Here is a 21,308-nt window from a genome sequence, read left to right on the forward strand (position 1 = left end):
AAAATCTCACCTCTGCAGAGATCACGAGGGACTCATTTAAGATTTAATTACTTTGTCCAACACTGCAGTTAATGACAATACCAGGAATAATCTACCCCTTGTTCTGGCTTTTATTTTTGATACAAAACACAGTTCTTCAGTTCATTTGTTAGTGGTATGTCACTGGGAATCAATGCTTCTGGACATCACCACACAGCTCACCAAACTTCCCTAGGAAAATGAGCTTTGGAGAATACAGCCCTTCTTCAAAAAACAAAACCACCATGTTGGCAGTATCTGTAGCAAACACATGACTTCCTTGGACTTAACAGAGATTGAGAAGAGGTGGAAAGTTCAGCATATGTTCAACACAGTCACTGAATTACTGCTACCAGCCTTCTGATCTTCATGTTGCCAAAAAATGTAATGCAATGCCTTAAGAGCGCAAACACCCAGACTTAAGACTCAAGTTTGCTCTTTTTGGAAGAAAGTTGTCTGTCTTGTCTTGACTGAAGCCTTCTGAAAGTTTGCATGACGAGAAAGAGACAGTTTTGCTACAGGAAATGGATGCATCACCAATTCCAAACCTCTTAACATAGCTCAGCATTGTCAGACTTTTTGTTTAAAAACTGAACTGCAGGTTTTCTCAAGATTTAATTTAAAATCACTCAGGTTCTATAAAGATGGGCTCCTTTTGTGGTAGAGTTGTACATGCTGGCTTTAGTGATATCCATATAGGTCCATTAACCTGCTAGTCTTGAAGCCTAGTGACTTCAAATCTAGAGGCTTCAAATTCTGTTATGACTTACCACTCATTAACAGAATTGTTAATGAAGGTTAGGAGAATCAATTTTAATCAACCAGAAAAAACATAGTAGGCATTAATATTTCAGACAAATCATGAACTGTTTAGGGCAGACATTTGCTGGTTTTTATGCACAGACTCACATGTGCTGAATTCATATTCCCAAAGTAGTCCCGAGGATCATTACACCACTACTCATATGCTCAGGGTTATGACAGATTTTTTTGTGACAGGACAGCTATTACCCGTATTCTCAAGACCAGAAAAGGACTTGAAGACTACAGAGTGGGCAATGATAGCACTGCCTGGGCAATAAATAAATAAATAAATAAACAAACAAACAAACAAACAAACCAGAGCTCTGGTTTTATTGACACGTACATTGTTGAGGAAAAAAAAAAAGATACCTTCAGCAGTTGCAGGTTTCCACTTCCACATTTGACAACCATCAGTAAATGACACAATAGTTTCAAGATGAGCCAGGAAGTAGTTTGCCACCTGAGCAGACACACTCTGACGCTAATGAGCAGGTTCACAGTTACCAATAAATTAAATGCAATGGATTGGATGGTGAGTGGCTGGAGAGGTGCTGAATTTTTTCAGCCACAACTGCAGTGGACCGTGCAAGAGGTAGGCAGCTGGGCAGCCTCTGAACTGCACACCTCAACAGCTGTCCATCCATCCCCCAAAACTGAAACAACCATAGCATTCACACCTCACATAAGAAAGAGCTGAAGCAGCTCAGCATTTGGGGGACAGCAATCACAAGTTACTACCAGTAGTCCTGGTTTCATTTCCAGACACAGCCCATTTCTCTTGTGACAGTATATTCACACGCATTTTGGTCTGTTTCCTGTTTTTGTTTGGGTGGTGTGACTGGAAGTTACATTTAGTAGATACAGCAACTCCTGTGCTAAAGAAGACCAGAAGGAGGACAGAAAACACTGATGGAAGAGCTCTGGTCACTCAGTAGCTGCACAGCCACAGGCAGTGTTCTGAGTGCATGAACACCGACAAGCTGAGAGCTGCCTCGGCCCAGGGCACCAATGCAAAGCAGCACAGGGCAAGTTTTGAGGTTCCTGTGCAAGGACTGGAATGCTCCACATTCCAACAGCCAGGAACAGAATGATTTCATTTTACTTCCCAGACAAGAAAGTGCCCCCAGATGACCCTGCAGAGCTTGTGCTGATGACCATAAGCCAGTCTCTGCTGTAACTTACTGTCAGCTTGGCATGATCCATCAGCAGCTTGGTTGCTGGGGATAAAGGCAGAGGGATAGAGATGCTTCCCATTTGCTTTAACAGCATGAATAACAGCTCCACATACACTTTTATTTGAAAACCTTCTGTTTTCTAGCCTGTTTAGGAAGTGCACAGATGAAAGGCTTCTTGCCAAGTGAACTTTCTAGATCACACGCAGAGCAAAATGGGTCAAAGCATTAATTTAAATAGGCCAGTGTGCTCTTTTACAAAATATTAGGCTTAATCTCTGCTTAACATCTCAGCCACCACACAGTCTGCTACAGCAGCAGCGCACATGTCATTGCTAGAGGAGATATCTGAATTGCCCAGCCTGACTCCCATTTCCTATATTTCATGGAAGCAGTTCAGCTTTGGTAGAAGCACATCTTCTGTCTCCTCACTACCTCTGGCCCCACAAGCACAACGTGGCTCTCTCTCTCTCTTTATGCCTCCCTTGTGGCCTTTACAAAGGAATAGCTGTTAGTATCACCTCCTCTCATACACAACTTCCACAGACTTTCCATTCTAGCACACCACCTCCTGAATTCTTCCTTGTTTTGCCTACTTTTCCATAAGCACATTGTAGGCTGCTTGGCAGAACAGACAGAAATATTAACTTCATCTCTGGAATTTGAGAGGATCTCAGGAGATGGCTCCATGAATGTGCCCTTCTGCAGTAGATGTGGGCCAGCAGATCTCTACCACACTTCCAAATAAGGGCTTATTAACACACTGTCATGTGTCCTTGCTAACTCTAAGCTCCCAGGATCTCTTCCCCTGATCACTTTTCCAGATTCCTCCCTTCTGACTGCCTTCCTCACAAAACTGTCTGAGCTCTCTGGAGTTTTCTGAAATTGTATTACCAGCTGTGGAAGAACACTAGTACCTTGGGAATTAAAAACAACAACTGAAATTGTTCTGTTTTGAATGCTAGAAAACAATGTACTTTCAGAAACAGAATCTCAGATATTCTCTTTGTTTATACAGATAATTGAAATTACTCTCAGTGCCAAGGGATATGCTTATTTCCATGTTTTTGTCCTCCTACTTCACAGTAATTTATATTCAATCCTATTAGATACAGAGATGCTCTGTGACCCTCCTGTCACTTCCCTTTCAGAAGATTTCAAACAAACTAATGAACAACTTGCTGCTCCCTCTTGAAATTTATCTCCCCAACCAGACTCCCTTCAACATATGGGTTTTCAGCTTTGAGAACACGTTTCATTAAGCAGTATGATGCTTGAATATAAAACCAACTCAACAGATTTTCCTTCTGAGCAGTAATATTTGTGCTTATGCCTCCAACATCAGCATTCTGCTTTGGTTTGGTCTTAAAACCAAGGGATCCCTTAAATTCAGATGCTACATTAGCTGAACCTTTTTGTAAATCCAGCTCATTCCTGAATTATTGCCTATTTCATTTGTAGGTGCAGATGGATGACACTACAGTCTCCCAGGAGACTCTCAAGGCAGTACAGAGGCAAATGGAGCACAAAAACATAAACAAGTAGGCCAGAAACAGCAGAGCTAAAAAAATACTTACACTTGTACAGCAGAGAGTCTCCATGCAGCAAAAAAGAAAGAAAAAAGAATATGAATGGGGAAGACAAAGCAATAGCAGTTCTCAGGAAAGGAGGGAAAACCAGGAATCACCAAAATAAAGAAAACTAAAGCCAAAACACTTGGAAGTCTTAGCAGGAGAGGTGACATGCAAGAATGAGGTAAAAATCCCTTGTATTTGGAAGTGCTAGACAAATTTGTATTTCCAGAGGATAACCAGAGAAATATGTGCTCTCTCATTTGATCTACATTGGGACAAATTAAGGTTTTCTGACATTTGTTTCCAATATAAGGCACTCGCCAATAGTGCCAACCTGCCACCTGCTGTCCCAATTTTTCCATTTTGCTGGCACCAGTAGCAAAAAAACCCCAAGTAATTCTCCTACTTTCTAGTCTGAAAGAAGATTCTGAATTAAAAAATGCCAGTTTGTTGTGGTGTGAAAGCAAGCAAGGAAAATAAAACAAAGCTTCTCTTGAAGGAATGAAAAAGGATGGAAGTCTGTTCTCCTGCGGTTTAAATAAATCTAAACTAAAGGCAACAGGTATTTCTCCTTCCCATAAGGAAGTTTAGAGGCACAGACTTTCAAGCACTTTTGGCACATGAGAAAGGTGCTGTTTCATGACTGAAGCAAAACCTTTTCTCTTCCCTTCAAAAATTATAAGCAACAAAAGGAAGCAGCACAGCCATCACAGGAAATGAAGCAATCCCAAATGCCATATCCCATCTCTTCCATGGCTCAAGACCAACCATGCTCCTCCCAAATGTAGGGTTAGAAAAAACAATTATTATAAGTGTGCTTTTGTTTTCAAGTTGAATGGGAACTGCTGCTATTACAACACTGCAGGTGTTAGCAGAATGTGGCAGAAGTAGTCATGTCTGGATTAAGCATCTTGTCAAGAAAGTGCTGCATATTTTTGAACCCAGCTCCTCTCCTTTATTTTCCTGCTGTCCTCAGGGTCAGTTGTTTGTTTGTTGGGGTTTAGCCTCTGGGTTTTGGGGGGTTTTTTGTCTTTATTTTCTTTTACCTTCAGAAACTTTGGCTTTATGTAAAAGTTCTCAGCTAGCAGTGATTCCAGCAAACCACCTCATCACTCTCCTTATGTATGCTATCCCTGCACACATACACTCTCATTCAATTTCACTGTCAGAATCTATGTTCTTTCTTCTCTTGCCCGTCTTCTACACTACCAATCACTACAGCTGCTCTGAGATTGCTGGAGAGACTGCAGAACCAATTGACAAATATCTCAAAAACTGATACAATCTTTAAAAAAGTGCTCCTGCACACTTCAAGAAATAAACCTGCCACTGATTCTCTTTCAGACAGCATTTGTGGCAGTAGTCCAGCATTTTCTGTGTATTTAATGCACAGACAGGAAAGTTATTTGCATTATATATGCAGCTGGAAATGTGACTAGGACCAAAGTGCAAAGTAACATACATAAATAAAAGCAGTCCCAGGATCTGAGGGAGTTTACAGTCTATGGTCCTGATCCAACAAGGGCTCATGGAAAACTCCTACCTACCTTCCACACTTCAGTGATCTCCCGACTACTGAGGCACTTAAAAGGTGCCAAATACCTTGTGGGTAGGGAGTCAGGAGGGAGAAAGAGGCGCACAGCAGGCAACAGGTTAGAGGAGGAAGCACCATTAAGCAAAGCAAAGACAGAGGGACTTGCCTGAAGCCACCAAGGAATCTGGCTGCTCTGCAGGGAACCTAATGCCAGTCTTCAGACCCCTGAAGCACTACAGACCATGAGGCCTCTCAACCTTTCCCCCCTCTGTTTGCTCTCAGCATAATTGCAATATGAAGTGGTCTGCCTCACAGTGTACATGGACCATCCCCAAATATGAAATATCAACCCACAACCAAAAATCCCAAGAAAATTAAACCCAAACAAAATCAGAAACTGCATTCTAGGAATGTGCCAATGAGGTTTGAGATGTCATAAAAATATTTCAAAGGAATTTTAAAGAACATATTTATCCAATGCTATACCATTTCAGCTGTATGTGTTTTGTGGGGTATACCTTTTTAAGAAAGAATTATAAGAAAACAAAGCATTTTATCACAAGTCCTGTTGTTTTCTTTTGCTGTAAGGAATTCTGACCTGTAAAGCTGCCATGACAGCAGTTCTGTCAACCAACATTTGCCACGCTTCCTTTAGTCTCCTAACTACCTCTGATAGTGTCACACATCTGTTGTCTCATAAAAAAAAAAAATTCTTAACGAAGCAGAGCAGCAAATTGACCAGTTCTGGGTTTTGCACGTGACATCTTTGGACATGCAGGTATCTCACCATCTGTATAGAAAACCTTAGGAACTAGGAAGTTGCTATTGCTTACTTCAACTACAAAAGATTTTGTGATGCGATTTCCAGGGTGAAACCCCCCCATGTGGCTTCTGAAAACCAGTGATGCACTTCTCACTTGCAGTGACAATAACCTGAGCCACTGTCCTTAGAATCTGCCCCTTGAGTGCCATTGTCCTTGGAAAGTTAAATGCAATGCTAAAATCTGTGACACCTAATGAACTATTTATCGGTAGACAGAAGAGCAAAGCCCCTCACAGTCCTGAATGTAGGGGCCATGATCTTTTGTATCAGCATATCAGTCCTTACCTTCATATTTCAGAGTTCTGTACTCTAAATATGATTGATAGATAGGTAGATAGACAGACAGAGTAAATAGTGTAAATAAATATGGCATACAAAATAATCCATATGTGAGTTTCAGGAGTATGTTTACTTGTCTTCCTTCCCTGAAGAGCTGAATTTCTAGAGAAGGACCTATGGGTTCAGTATTAATTCAATTAGTCTCATATAAACCACCCTGACCTTTAGAATTACTTTGTACAGAAATATTTTCTGAAAGAAAAGGAGTAGCACTGCAGTAAGATAAGCTCAGTAGATTTGCCCTTGAGCTTGTTATATTTCACTAGCCAAGGAACCTTTGCTTTTCTGCTTGCTGAGATGTGGCACATGTACTCTGATATTTCATCAAGCATTTCAGTATTTTCTTTTAATTAATAATTCTGCACTTGCATCTTTTGAGTCATGTAAAATTCCTGCTAATAAACATTCCTGCATAAAACCAACCAAAGCTTTCAGTATGAAGAGTGAAAAATCAGATACAAATTAAACTGAGTGGTTCCTAAAATTACTAAACCAAATGTTTAATTCCATGTTCTGAATTAGTATCCTGCAAGGAATTCGTGCCTGCAACTACCACCTGCAAAAGAAAAAGCAAGTCTCCATAGCATCAGTTTTGCTTTCTATTTGTTCATAAAGAGGTTAACATCTTCTACAGTACCTGGGCTTCAAGATGATCCAAGAGGATGGTTCCAACTACATTACTTTTGCTTTTATAGTTATTTTAGTTAAAAACTAAGTGCAGGGCAGAGAGCTGCGGCGGGTCAGCTAGCACAAACTATATCTTCAAGTCACCACAACCTGCTTGCTTGTCATTGTTTATTACCTTCAGCTGGCAAAAGCTGACCCAAAATTTACTTTGTTCATGACCTAATCTTCCATACAGTAAGAATAAAAAGCTCTTAAACTTGGCAAACGTGCAGGGGTGGACAGCTATTCAAGATAGCCTTAGGCAGTCCTTTAACAGCTACCATATGTATCAGGTGCCCTGGGCAAGAACATCATTAAAGCAGCTCAGAGGCAATGTACTCCTGAATGGGTGTTCAAGCCAGGAAAAACAGGGCTTAGGGCAACTTCATCTAGCAAAGGCTGCTCCTGCCCACGGCAGGAACTTGGAACTAGTGAATCTTTAAAGGTCTCTTCCAACAGAAACCATTTGATGATTTTATGAAAAGAACTGCTGTACCTGTCTGCCCTAGAGCTTCCAGCACTGAGAACCAGCACAACTTCTGCATCTCTCCTTCCATCCAACAACCTGAACAGCTACTAAAAGGATAAGCAGTCATCCAGACAAAAAACTACCAGTCATCTTTCCACTGTTGCCAGGCCCTGTGTGGGCAGATGATGCATTGCTTGTGGTGGCATTTGACAGGGGAAATGCCCTGGAGGGGCAAGTGGACTCCATGCTCAGAATTATGATGGGAAGTTTTACTCTTGAAAACACAGGCATACTTGAGCTGTTGTTATTTTCTCACAGAAAATACTGCTTCAGACATCTCTCCCGCATGCACAATAAATCTTTGTACCCCTCAGACATTTCGAAATATACTTTATAAACTAAAACATTAAAAAAACCTCTCAACTTTCTGAATTTTAAGTCCTGCCTATACTTTATCAAGTTATCTTCCTTTCCTATTGAAAACAGGAAATATCTTGACAGGCGACTAGCAAATATTCTAAGACCCTGCATGAGAAACTGAAATACTTGAATAGAATATTTGACTTTCTCCTATAAAACAAACTGATAGAAAATGTCAATCATTATTTACCCAAGAGAGGATGGCAAAACTCAAAAGCTGACCTATGCAGTGATGACACTGAAATATGACCTAATTTAAATAATGCTGCTTGGTCAGACAGTCATGGGGCAGTACGTGAGCCTAGGAGAGACAGAAACACAATGAAAGGATTGGAAGATGCCTACCCTGCAAAGCAGGGCTGCTCACCACAAGCATGGAATTAAATGCTGATTGTATAGACACAAACTTCCCAGGAGTATCTAAATACCATGGTATTGGAAATGACTCATAGATAAACTGTAGCAGATAAAATGAGGTTCTGATCAACTTTGAGTGAAACCAACCTGACTTTTCTATCACTTTGTTGTCTCTCATTTGTTTCTTTTCATTTTCTTTAATATCTGCATACTTGAACATTCTTTCACCTGTTTAAGTGCTTTTGGTTTCAAATTAGTATTCCAGTCCTGCCACTACTGACCTCAAAAATTCACACTAACTTGATCTAACATGAGATACAATCTCACTCCAAAGATAGATGTACCACTTTGTAATGATGCTTTAGCTGACCTGAATAACATCCAAAGAAAGTATGTTTTCCTCTAAGTTCTCCTCTAGTCTAACAAAAGATGTTTTGAGAGGAAGCCTGATACATTTATGAATAAGGCTGTGTGATGCAGTTGTCAATGATAGCAGTGATGAGACTTGATGACTTGGAAGCTGTCTTCTGACCTTTTGGCAGTATGTATGCTTGATTTTATTTATTCATTTATTTTGAAGTTCCTATTCTGGTAACCCAGCTCATCCTAACCTACTTTTCCTTGACAAAATATAGCAAAGCCTAATGGTACTCTGTAACTGCCTACCCTAACACAGACTTTATCTCCCCTCTTCCTGTGAGGAAGTATTCTTTATCCCTGCAAGATGAAGTATCAGTGTTGCAGAGCAAAACGTGGCAAGCCTCATGTTCTTCTGGGTGAAGCAAGAAGCGTGAAGCACTCTTAGTGAGACAGACTCATGCTTGTGCTATTTTCAGTAAGCTCTCCAGATTTCAGAGTAAACAAGATTTCCCCAGACAACACAGATTAAGTGCCTCATGCCAACTTGTTCATCTGAGATGCTGGAAGAATCAAAAAAGCAGCAGAAAGGACCACACAACCTATACAGAACACTCCTCAGCCATTTGAGAAGGTCAACTTGCCAGATGCTAATTGAATTATGACACATCATGGCTGCAGAGAGATGTGTGCTACAGAAATAGCATTATCACAGGTTATTCTCATGCTGCTTGCTGTCATGCCTCTGCCAAAGGCTTCAGAGCAGAGATTTTGGCAAGAACTACTCCAAAGGAGCTCCTGCTGATCTACCAGGGAAATAACAAGAAGATTCTTATAAGCAGAGTCTGTGGGAAGATGACTCTATATCTGTTTGTGCTGAACATCAACTGACTCCATGGTCCTGCTGGCAAAAGGGACCACATGAGTGCTCCCTGACCCAACCTGTGTAAAAGGGGCTTACTCCCATAACCTCTTAACTCTACCTGAAGCAGGTGGGTGAGTTCTGGGGTGATTCAGCTGCTGGCTTGAATGGGCAAGCAAATGCAGGTAGGGACAGTCACCTCTCCCCCAGGTGGTGGCTGGGTGTCCATAAGCAGGCTGTGACAGCCTATGACAGCCAGCTGGTGCCTGCTGAGATGCCTGTGCTGGCAGCCTGGGCATTCAAATTTTTGTCTGCAGAGTGGCAAATGGTTGGATTGAGCAGCCAGGAGTGGCACTACCCACAGACTGCACAGCTGCACATTCAAGACCTTTCTGTCCACCACAGACAAACCTCTTAGTAGTAGAAGAACTTAAAATCCCTGCAGAGAAGTTCAGCTCTCAAGACCAGTGCTTCAGTGAGTGGTTTGTTACTGAACTCTCCTCTCCATGTGGCTTTTTCATGACACATGAAGTAAACCAATGGAAACTCAGCATCAATAAGACAATTACTGCCACAAAGGATGTAAGTGCTTTCTTGTTCCCAGCTGGGAACAAGTTCATTTTCTTCCAAGCATCTGGTACAGTGCTGTGTTTTGGATTTAGTACGAGAACAATGTTGATAACACGATGGTGCTTTTAAATGTTGCTGAGCAGTGCTTACACTAAATCAAGGACTTTTCAGCTTCTCATGCAGCCCTGTCAGCAAGGAGAGTGGGGGTGCACAAGAAGTTGTGAGGGGGCAAAGCCAGGAGAGCTGACCCCAGCTGACCAAAGGGACATTCCAGACCATATGGCGTCATGCTCAGCTTATAAAGCTGGGGGTAATTGGCCAGGGGGTGGTGGCTGCTCCTCAGGGTCTGGCTGGGCATCAGTCAGCAGGTGCTGAACAACTGCATCATGTGCCACTTGTTTTGTACATTTTTTTGTCATTATTACTATACCCCCTTCCTTTTCTGCTCCACTTGTTTTTCTTCTCAAACCATGAGTTTTTTACTTTTTTTCTGATTCTCTCACGCATCCCACTGCGGGGGAGGTGAGCGTGATGTTCAGCTGCCTGCCAGATGAAATCACAGCAACTACACGCCCTCCTCTCCACCTCCAGCATAAATCTGGGTCTGCTAAGGCACCAGTATTGCAGGAAGACTCTATAAACTCTATAAAGTGCCTGGTACAGGTGTCACCACCCAAACAGAATACCCAGCAGCTGCATTCCACAGCTCTTCCTATAACCTAGGCAAAAAGCAATCTCCAAATTTATACATTTTTTTTCTTAAACATGAATGCAGTGCTCTTAAGCAGTTCATCACATTCTTCATTTACTTCATATTGTGCCAAAAATGAACTCTAGATTATGAGAAACAGCTTTGAACTCTAAGAAATCTCAGCTGGTTTAAGAAAGAAAACCTACCTATAAATTATCCATCACTTCCTTCCATTTAGAGACCCAAGAAAAGACACTGAAAGCTAGGTTTCTTTTAGAGTGTTTCAGCTGGGAACATGTAACCCCTCATAAGCCTGTACTCTGTAGTCTATACATGTATCAAGTACTGAATAAACATGGGTAAGGGCAGTGAGGATGTTGCAAAATTATATACAGAGGAAATCAGGAAAAGATAGGTAATGAATATTCACTATTAAAATTAATGTATTCATAATTCTAATGAGGATAACACATAAATTGGAAACAAGACATTTTGCAAGGTGATCACTGATTCCCTTTGTATGGCACTTCCTCAGCCACAGTACTGCATGTGTAGGGAAAGGCTTAAGGAAGGAGGACTCTGGCAGTGTGCTTTGCTCCTCCTGGTGATATTTTCATAAACTGTCCTAGTTCGGGGTGAGTCAGAAATATGACTGGACTCCCACTGCACTAGATTTGCTCACATGCCTGTGAGCCTTTTCAGAAGCCAAGAACACTCTCACATACCATAATGCCAGTTTCTAGCTTCCCACAGAGTGCTGTATTTACTGCACATCAAAGGCCCATTTCTGCTAATGCATACAAGAGAGAAACTCAAGTGTCACAATCAATTTAATCCACCATTCATCCAGGCTGCTGCCTTTGCCCTCATCCCTGTCTGCTTGTTTCTGCCACTCAGGATTTGTTCTGTGGACTCAACCAGGGGACTAGTTGGTCTGTAAACTAACCTGGGAAAGAAATCCTCTGTGAAAAGCTGAACTGTCAGTCAAATCAATTCCCACACCCAGTTTGTTGTGAGGTTGTGGGCAGGAAAGTGCGAACTCTGTATGGTGGAAAGTGGAAATGCTCATTTCAGCAAAAAGAAGACTTTTGCTGGATTAAGTCAGTCGCAGAGCTGGAGCTTTATTTATAGAGTCCAACAGGAAACTGGGTTTATTTGCAGTAGGTGTTCAGTCTTTCATCCAAAAAGCTGAGTCTATGCTTGAGACAATTCTGTTGCAGGTAAATAGGGAGCAGTAAGAATCAGATGTGGTAGTAAGTCAGGGCATACCAGAGAATCTGTGCTTTGGTTTTTCTTCTTACAGCATCAGTGGCACGTGTTCCTGAGTGTGCACCATGATCCCCTCCTTCTGCCAGTGAAAGCAACTGAAGAGGTTTCTGTTGTTTTAATTCAAGCTTGCTGCTGATGGGAAAAGGGGCAGGGATTGGGGGTGGGTCAGGGGAGAAAAGCTTGCAGGTGGTGCTGTATGAGTTTGGGGTGGTCATTTTGTCGTGTATGTTTGTTTTCAATAATTTTATTCTTGGTGAGTGCCATTTTTTCCTTTTCTCTGAAAACACTGAGGTCCATACACTCCTTGTCATTCAGAACACACAAGGTCATAAATTTTCATGTGAATACAGTACTCATCTGCTAAATCTTTGACAATGGCTAGCCAGGAAAACATACACCACCAATCTACAAGTGTTCTGCTATTTCTGCAAATTTTCTTCTCTGATCTACAGGTGAAATCTATTGTTCAATAAAGAACTTTAATATATTGCTAATGAGATTTTTTTCCTTCATTGAAATCACAGAACAATTTCTGTGGTTAAAATTAGAAATAGATGAAAAATGGCTAACACTCAATATTCATCACAGGCAGTCCTGTCCCATTAGCCACTAGCATTTTTTCAAACACAATTTACTATCCAAGTGTTTCAATCTTACACAGAAATGCTTTAAAGAAGAGTTATAGGCAAACTTCTGTATTGCAACCTACAATTGCTTTACATGTTTCAAACAACTTCCTACCATACCTCTTCATAAAACAAATAACCTCTACTTTGCTCTAAAAACAATACTTATCCTGGCTGTATGCTCATTACTACCTATAGTAATAAAGTTATATTGCTGAAAGAGATATTTAAAAAAGATAGGTACATGGATTGTTAGTAAAAGAAAAGCTGTTTGTCTCAAAACATCTTTAAATAGTGTCCTGACTCTCTTGAGCTCTATTCAAATAGCTAAAAAAAAAGATTTAAGAAAATAACTGTTAAACACATCTAACAAAGATGCTTCACTCTCTTTTGGTGGGGAGTGAGTATTACTTAATATTTCTTACTTCTGCAAAGTACTAATGCACATGACAACTAGAAGCATTATGCAAATCAAAATCAGATAGTACCTCTCTACTTGATCATACATACCAAGACACACAATATTCAGTCTCAGTAAAAAAAGGGTGCATTATTTAAAGGTAGTTTTAAAATGCATGCATGAGTTGAATATGTGTCACACTCATCATATACACACAAGACAATTTAGACAAACCATACTATTTTATGAACTTAATTCATGATTGAGTCTAAGCTCTGAAAAGCAGGCCAAGGGTTTTCCTTTCATCTGAGAAGAGCAAGTCATTTTCTGCATAAAGATTTTTCTTTCCATCTTAGTTGCACACAAGTTTTATCTAATGACTCATTACCATCAATGCAGCTCTAATCAAATGTAGACAACTAAGACAGCTGTAGATTAGGGAAGCATCAATTTACTGTTGTGCAGCTCAGGGAGATCAGAAACTCTTGGATGTGTAATGTTCCAGCAATCTCATCCTACGCTGGACCACTCAATTGCTCCCAGTGTTCCTCACAACTCATTTAACAGACTGGTAAATACTGGCATGACTGACAAGTCTTTCATATTATGGGCCCTCAGGCCACTGTTAAAGGCTGGATAAGAAATTTACCCTAAGCTGAAGCTAATAAGTGTTAACTGCAGAGTTTGGTATTTAGGAAATCCTAATTCCCACAACAGAAAATACTAGCAATAACATGTAAGAGTCCATTTTTCAGTGATGCATTTCATGAGCCCATTTGTGATATTTCATTCTGTCTTGTCTGTGTTGTTTATACATATCTAAATTTCTTCTCTGTCAGGGAAATCCTCCCAGCCACAGCCATTCTGCACTCTGCTTGAGAATAGGTGGGCAGGCTCTGAAATAGTGCCTGTCTGTTCCCTCTATCACCAGCAATGGAGGTTTCAGATCCCTCTGCTGCCAGTCCAAGTGTTCCAAACTCTTCTGCATTTGGCTTCCAACCCACACATAAAAACAAATCGCTCATAAACATTTTATTACCAATAGATCCACCTCACTCCCAGTCATTCATATAGCTTCAGTGATATACAATCTACCTACAACCATAGTCAAATGTGATTCCAGATCCAGTTTTTCCCCACATTGTTGAAATCCAGCTTCAAGGGAAGCTGGTAAATAACAACATGAAGCTGTATGGTTTACCCCAGACAAAATACTGATCATAAATAGGCTGGATGAAGAAAACAAGGACAAAGAATTGATGAAGATAATGGAGGTTTGCAAAACAAATCCTGTTTTGCAAATGGGAAACAGCTTCCCCCAAAAGGTGGTCCAAGCTGACTGCCTCTCCTTCATGACCAAAATCTCTTCTTCCCAAAACATCTTGACAGCCAGCTGGAGCAAGGCTGGCTTAGAATAGGCAAGTTTTCTCTGGCATCCCTGCAACATAATCAGCCTTATCCTATTTTCCAAATACTTTTGGCTATAGGAGATTAGGCTCCCAAACAAGCACAATACCAAGCTGCAATTCAAGGTTTCAGGTTTGAGCTTTGCCTAACACACAGCCAGGTGCATTTAATCAAAAGGCTAAGATCTGCTTAAGGATTTCCAATGACCAAGCAAGGCAGAGTCCTGAACTAATGCTGTTTTGGAAGTAATATCTAAATATCTATTTCGCATTTAAGATTTAAAATATTCAAAATCAATTAGGCTCCCAATTATAGTTCATAAAACCATATGCTTCTCTTCCTAGTAAAATCTCTCAGCAACATATCTGTGTCCTGCACTGATCAGCTCATAAAACATTCTTTGACGACCCTTTCAGAGGGTTCCTTGTTTCCACACAAATACCTGTGTGACACTTAAAAGCTGCCACAAATAAGGTTATGTTTATCAAGAGAATATCTGAACTCTGTAACATTTTCCCATAGCTAAAATGAATCACTTGGCAAGTGCTCTCTTTGAAGTTACTAATTCCATGCAGAAAGAAGATGCATTCTTGAAGTGTTTTTAGTTGCAAGAAACTCAGTGCAAACACTAGCTCAGTAAAATTCCCTGTATTGCTCAGCCTTTTGGAGCTGTGTCATTGTGTCAATGTTAAAGCTCAACAAAGCCAAGTGCTAAGTCCTGCACGTGGGTTGGGGCAATCCTAAGCACAAACACAGGCTGGGCAGACTGAGAGCAGCCCTGGGGAGAAGGACTTGGGGGTGTTCATGGAGGGGAAGCTCAACAAGACCTGACAATGTGCACTGACATCCCAAAAAGGCAATTGTATCCTGGGCTGTATCAAAAGCAGAGTGGACAGCAGAGTGAGGGAGGGGATTCAGCCCCTCTACTCTTATCCTGTGAGAACCCACCAGGAGGGCTGTGTTCCAGCTCTGAGGCCCCCAATTTAAGGACATGGACCTGCTGGAATGAGTCCAGATGAGGCCACGAGGATGATCAGAGGGCTGGAGCACCTCTCCTATGAAGACAGGCTGAAGGAGCTGGGGTTGTTCAGCCTGGAGAAGTGAGGGCCCCAGGGAGACCTTATAACAGTACGTAAAGGGCATCTACAAAAAGGCAGGACTTTTTACAAGGGCATGTAGTGATAGAAAAAAGGATAAATGGCTTCAACTGAAAGAGGGTGGACGTTGATAAGAATATTAGGAAGAAATTCTTTACAGTGAGGGTGATGAGGCACTGGAATGGGTTGCCCAGAGAAGTTGCGGATGCCCTGTCCCTGAAAGTGTCCAAGGACAAACTGGATTATGCTCTGAGCAACCAGGTCTAATAGAAGATGTCCCTGTCCACAGAACCTGATCTTTCATGTCCCTTTCAACTCAAACTATTCTATGAATTCATCTATTTATCTGCGTATTTTTTCAGCAGCAAGCAACATCATTTGCAGTCAGAATGCAAAAAGCAGCTCCCAAATATGGATTACAGTTTTTAATAAATGGATTCTTTAGCACTGACTAAGATTACTGTCTCATGTTTATTTGATGCTTCATTCTCTTCAGAAATTAGATACTGATGAGAATCTGGGTCACAAAGGTATTTCAATCTCTGTGCAAGGTGAGGGTGAATGAAGAGAATGAAGACATATAAACACTTCTGAAGATAAGTACAGTTAGCATCTAATGCATTTTTTAGAGAGTGTAAGCAGCATCACATTTCCATTATTTTAATATGGCCAAAGTGAAGGATAACAGTGGAGTGATATGATGCTGTCATATAACCATGGTGATATAAGATAAAGACAGGAGCTATTTTTTACATTTCCAGTACTACCATCCTAACAGGCTACAAGAATAAATTTAAAGGCAGAGTGTGGGGTGTCAAAACAAGCCTTTAGTTTAGTTTTCTATATATGAAGCCAGCAGAAAGCCTCTGGAACGTGATAGTACCAGTGATGAACAAGATGATGTAATCAACACCACAAACCTCACAGGGATTTGTGATGCTCAGACAAATATTGTCTCAAACTAGCTCTCAGTGAAACAGGAGATTTGGAAAGGAGAGAGAACCTATTTTAAGCTGGTATTTGCAATGAAGGTGTGCTTTTGTTTTACAGATAAATGAGACCAACTGATAGCTGCTGGAGATAGCAGCAGCCCTGCTGCTCCTTCTCCTGTGCTGTCTGACTCTGCAGGTCAATTATTCAGGGAGCTGAATCAACAAACCTTCTACAAAGAACAGCGATCAGTTTTTCTTCCATCTTACCTTCTGGTGAAAGCACATAGCCAAGGAATCAGGTAAGAAGGTAGAGCAGAAAGCTCATCCCTTTCAGGAGTGACCACCTATTAGACTGACTAATTTGTGATAGAGAAACACGTCCTAAAGTTCCTGTCCACAGTAAAGCTCCCAACAGACTGAGCTGGGTGGAGGGGAATTTGAGATTGAGAACAGTTATATTTGCAATCATGTGGGTTCACATCTTGTAAGGATGATGATATGGCACAGAGCCATCTTTATAATAAAGTGACACATAAATCAACTTCTGTTCATAGTCAGTAACAACTTTCAGGCAGAAATATTTGTTGTCACAAGACAAAGGCAGAAAGCAACACGTTGTCAAAGGATAGCATGGTCCAATTTATTACCTCAGCTGAAGCTCTGTGAAATTGTGCCCCATGAAAGAGGTGTTTACTGTACTAGCAGCGTATGCAAGGGAAAGGCCCTTGAACAGGCACAAGGAAAGAAGTGAAGAAAAGGGGAAAGCTTTTCTTCAGCTGAACAAGATGCAGTTCAGGAAAAATTTTCCAATCTAACATTTACTTCTTCTAGAAGTTAATTCCTAACTTCAGTTTCCTGATACTACAAATTTGCTAAATAATATTCTGAGAAGTATCTTCCCTTGTTACCTGTGTGGTTAACCACACAAGCTGTGGAATGTGTCTTACCATACAAGTGTCCAGATCCTCCAAGCGTTCTATCTCTGTCAACTCCTCAACCGTGATCATGGAGCGTTTAGTGGGTTTTTCTTCAGCTAACTCAATCTCCAGTGATTCCTGCTGTGGAAGTGGCTTGCCACGTCTGGTCAAATGGTCAGCCTGGAGATAAAGACAGGAACACGCCAGTCAATCTTAAAAAAGACAAAGAGACCCCATCTAGAAAGTTTACAGAATTTCAGCAATCAGAAATCCTGGAAGACCAAGTACAAAAGGAAAGCTCAGTTATGTTGGTTAGTCCTCACACTGGGTTTGTCATATAAAGGAAATAGAAGTGTGGAGAGGAAGCTTTTTCTTGAACCCTTTTTAAATTAACAAAGACATGTACAATATCAGCCAATATAATTTTCATAATTATTCAATGGCCAAAAATGTTATAATCTGCTATTCACAAAAAACCCACAGTTTTAAATACCTCTGTTCTGTTTCACTGAAGAAATAGATAGGGAAAAGCTGTATCAACAGTAAAGTCTGTTTTTAGACCTGCATAGCAAAAACTGCCACTAGGACCACAGGGAATGTTATAGAAACCACACTGGGTTGTATTTGGGATGGAGTGGGCTCATGATGTCATGAAAATAATGAAGTATTTTCTAGTTCTTTTGATAACTGAAGAGAATATTAAACAAACATCTGCTAAAAGCAAATATTTGAAGATCAGCTGTCTCGAATCAGTTGGTCACAGAAGTCTTCAAAGAGGCAGCTAGGGAGAACTGTAGTCCACTGCTTCACATCAGCACAACGTGGCACAACCAGTGGATTGCTGTTTTGTTAACCATCAAAAAAGGTCAACAGATGACCTGAGTTAATTATATCTCATTTAGTCTGGTGCCTACTTAGGAAAAGCAACTGGAGAGCTGCTATGAATTTATCTTCAAGCACACTAAAATAGCTGCAATAATAATTAATGCTAATCGTTGTCTCATTAGGCAAGCCGAGGTCTTGTCAAACAAGGTTTATTTTTCAAAGTTGCCTCAAACACTACTATGCCAATGCAACAAACACAGACATTTGTGGGTGGTTGAATTAGTAGAACATGACACTCAAATTTAAGGAACTGGCTGAGAACTGCATCAGTGCATTTAATCTTTGCTGTATGAAGAACTAGCTGCCAGCTCTCAGATTGCAGCTGTCTGTTGAAAATTAAGAGTGTCAAATTAGACAGGAGTTTCTCTAGCAGCATTTTGAGATCAGTATTCCTCAAGGTTTTCATCAGTGCTACACCATCTCAAAGAACCTAGAGCTAACTGAAACGCAGCAGAATTAAATGGTGAAAGGGACATATTAGTCATGTAGGCCAAAATGGATCACAAAGCAAATCAAACCAGCCCAAAATCTACAGTCATTCCTTAGAAACCAAGAGCACTGACAATTAGCCAATTCCACAATCCTGAAAAGCAACAAGTATCCAGGAGCCTTTAGTGGCAGGGAGGTCTAGCAAACCTGGTCCTAAAATTAAGTCGCCACTGAAACTCTGACAAAAGGAAGGAATTCTTATATTCTTGGCTATGTAAATACAAGGAAGAAGGAATATCAGGAGAAAAACAATTTCATTCCTGTAGACTGTGTTGGTTAAAACACTTAAATAGTCTGTATGATTCTGGAAACCACAGTTTTAAAAGTGACTTCTAAAACAGCTGGAAAAATTGCAGAGGATTTTCAGTGAAGTGACTCAAAGGCTGGAGAAAATGATGTACTGTGCAGGAACCTGGGCATGTCCAGGTTGTGCAATACCACTGGACAGACACAGCCCAGTCACTGCTCATTCCAGCTGAGCCTCCTCCAGGACAAACTGGAGCTCATTCATGTGGTCTCTCCCAGAGCAGGCTGCTGCTGCTGCATAGCTCCAGATACCAGAGGTTGTACCTTTACACAATGCTGCTCTGTATTACAAAGATGCATGCTCAAGTAACTCAGTCTTCCATTAAAAAAGGGGGAGAGGGGGCAGAAAGAGTGATTTGTTTTATGCATGTGAGGACTTTTGCAGAGAGGAAATAAAAAGAATATATAGTTCCCTTATCTTGGTGAGAAAAGCATCTAAGAAAAAATCATGACTGCAAATTGAAGCCAGAGAAATTTCAATTAGAACTGAAGAACAACTTTAATCAGAACAACCACCCACTGAGTTCTTTAAAAAAAAGAGTACTGGATTGTCCTTACAAAGCCTTCTTGCATTAGAAGCAAAAAAATTTTTCTATGGATACACATTTGTTTATTTCTTCTACTCTTGATGAGGCAACTACCTCTATAACAAATATTTGTGCCTCCCAACAGCTCAGGACCTTCAAGTAAGAATGCTTCCCCTCCTACCTTCCGACTCATTTCTCTTCAAACCGGATACCTCCATTTCTGAGGTAACCTCAAAACATACTCATTCAGGGAACCTGAAGAATTCTAAAGAATGAAATCTTTCCTCTCATTTCATAAGCAACCAAGCCTTATACTCTCACCTAGATAAACACTAGGACTGATCTTAACTAACAACTCAAAACTGCATTCTGATGGCATTTTTAGTTCTAGATCTGACAACAGCTCAAAAGATAATAGGACAAGTATATAATACAGTCTCTTCCAAGGTTACATCTTTCTTACAGCAAAGAGACAAGAGCCCCAAAATTATATTTCAAAAGATGTCAGGATGTCAACAAAAATAAAACCAATTTCAAAATAGAACTGTCAAAGAGAAACTGAACAAGTTATGAATATAAATAGCATTGTTGCGATCTGACATATTAGATATCAACCAAGAAAAAACTCACCAGTTTGTGGTGGCAATGTGAAAGTGCATCCAGGATTTCATCTACAACTCGGTCAGACAGGAAAGAAGCCACTGTCAGCTTTACTTCACTGTGTGAGGATTAGAAATGAGAGAACTTCTTAATTCACGCAGGAGATTTTCGTCTTTAATACACATTCAACAGTGTGACGATTATCCACTGTGCTGTCATTTTATTTGAAGTAAAACATTAGAGGGTGTCAGGATACATGACTGCAGGTTTCAGAAATAAACTCATGAATCACACAATAAACACAGGAGCCTCTGTACCATATTTAACCTGCTTCTCACAGTTTTCCATGAGATGAAATGAAAACATCTGGGTAAGAGAGCTGAATAAAAATAAGAAGTGAAACTCAAAGAGGAATACTCCACCACTAAAATCAGACAAACACACATCCCAGATGAATGGGATTAGGACAGTGCTGCCTATAGAACACTACTCCATTGAACAACTACAATCCATTCATTTCCTCAATTCTTTTTTTGTGTTGATCAGCTGGTAAAGACAAGTGTACAATGTACAGTGTGTACAATGTTGTTTCTTCAGCCAATGCCATCACAACTTTGCTTCCTCTTTTGCTCTAGGTAACCACTTTCTGTCTCAAGAACTTCATGTCAGCCATTTTTCCACTGCACAGACATATGTGGAACACCACCACAACTGCACAGTGAGCTAAGGTTGCCCTAGTAACTCCCCCTCAAGGAAATATGTACCTTGAATTGCTCCCTTGGGGTCCCATCTTTGGTGACAGCACCAAATACTCTGGCTGTGGAGGGCAGCTGATGTGGAGCCAACAAGCACAACTGCCTGAGCTGCAGCCCAAAGCTCCACCTCTGCTGCCTCTGCTTTCAACACCAACTCTTTCAACTGGCATTTGCCAGCAAGTGACATAATTTTGGTTTATAGTTTGCATATGTAGACTGAGCTGTATTGGATTAAAAAAACTACTTCTGTCTGGGGCTAGAATTGCTGCTGCAGAGAGCCTGGAGAAAAAGGTAAGGAATTCATTGGAAAGGCAATGCAATTCATAGGGAGGTAAAATGGTGGCCAAGCCACAGTGGGAAGAGAATGGGAGTGAAGGAATCGCCCTCAGGTACCAAAATTAATTTCAAATAATGTAAGACAGGAAAGATCATAGTGTGGCAC

At 40.7% G+C, this 21,308-nt stretch overlaps 1 protein-coding gene across 6 annotated transcripts in view; it reads right to left on the bottom strand.

Annotated features, from left to right (window-relative positions):
* Nucleotides 1–21,308, bottom strand: part of CARMIL1 (capping protein regulator and myosin 1 linker 1) — a 189,684-nt gene that overhangs the window by 23,921 nt on the left and 144,455 nt on the right. For 3 of the 6 annotated variants that reach the window (XM_071456052.1, XM_071456043.1, XM_071456078.1), the window contains 3 exons: nucleotides 20,142–20,229; nucleotides 17,335–17,484; nucleotides 3,572–3,589 (listed from right to left, as the gene is read on the bottom strand). In XM_071456052.1, the coding sequence (XP_071312153.1) occupies nucleotides 3,572–3,589; nucleotides 17,335–17,484; nucleotides 20,142–20,229 (256 nt within the window). The remainder of the gene's footprint in view (nucleotides 1–3,571; nucleotides 3,590–17,334; nucleotides 17,485–20,141; nucleotides 20,230–21,308) is intronic. The other 3 variants (XM_071456069.1, XM_071456061.1, XM_071456084.1) reach the window with 1 other exon arrangement.

The sequence above is a fragment of the Agelaius tricolor genome, unplaced genomic scaffold, assembly GCF_023055355.1.
Source record: "Agelaius tricolor isolate 1412-34295 unplaced genomic scaffold, bAgeTri1.0.p SCAF_2, whole genome shotgun sequence".
NCBI classification, from domain to species: Eukaryota; Metazoa; Chordata; class Aves; order Passeriformes; family Icteridae; genus Agelaius; species Agelaius tricolor.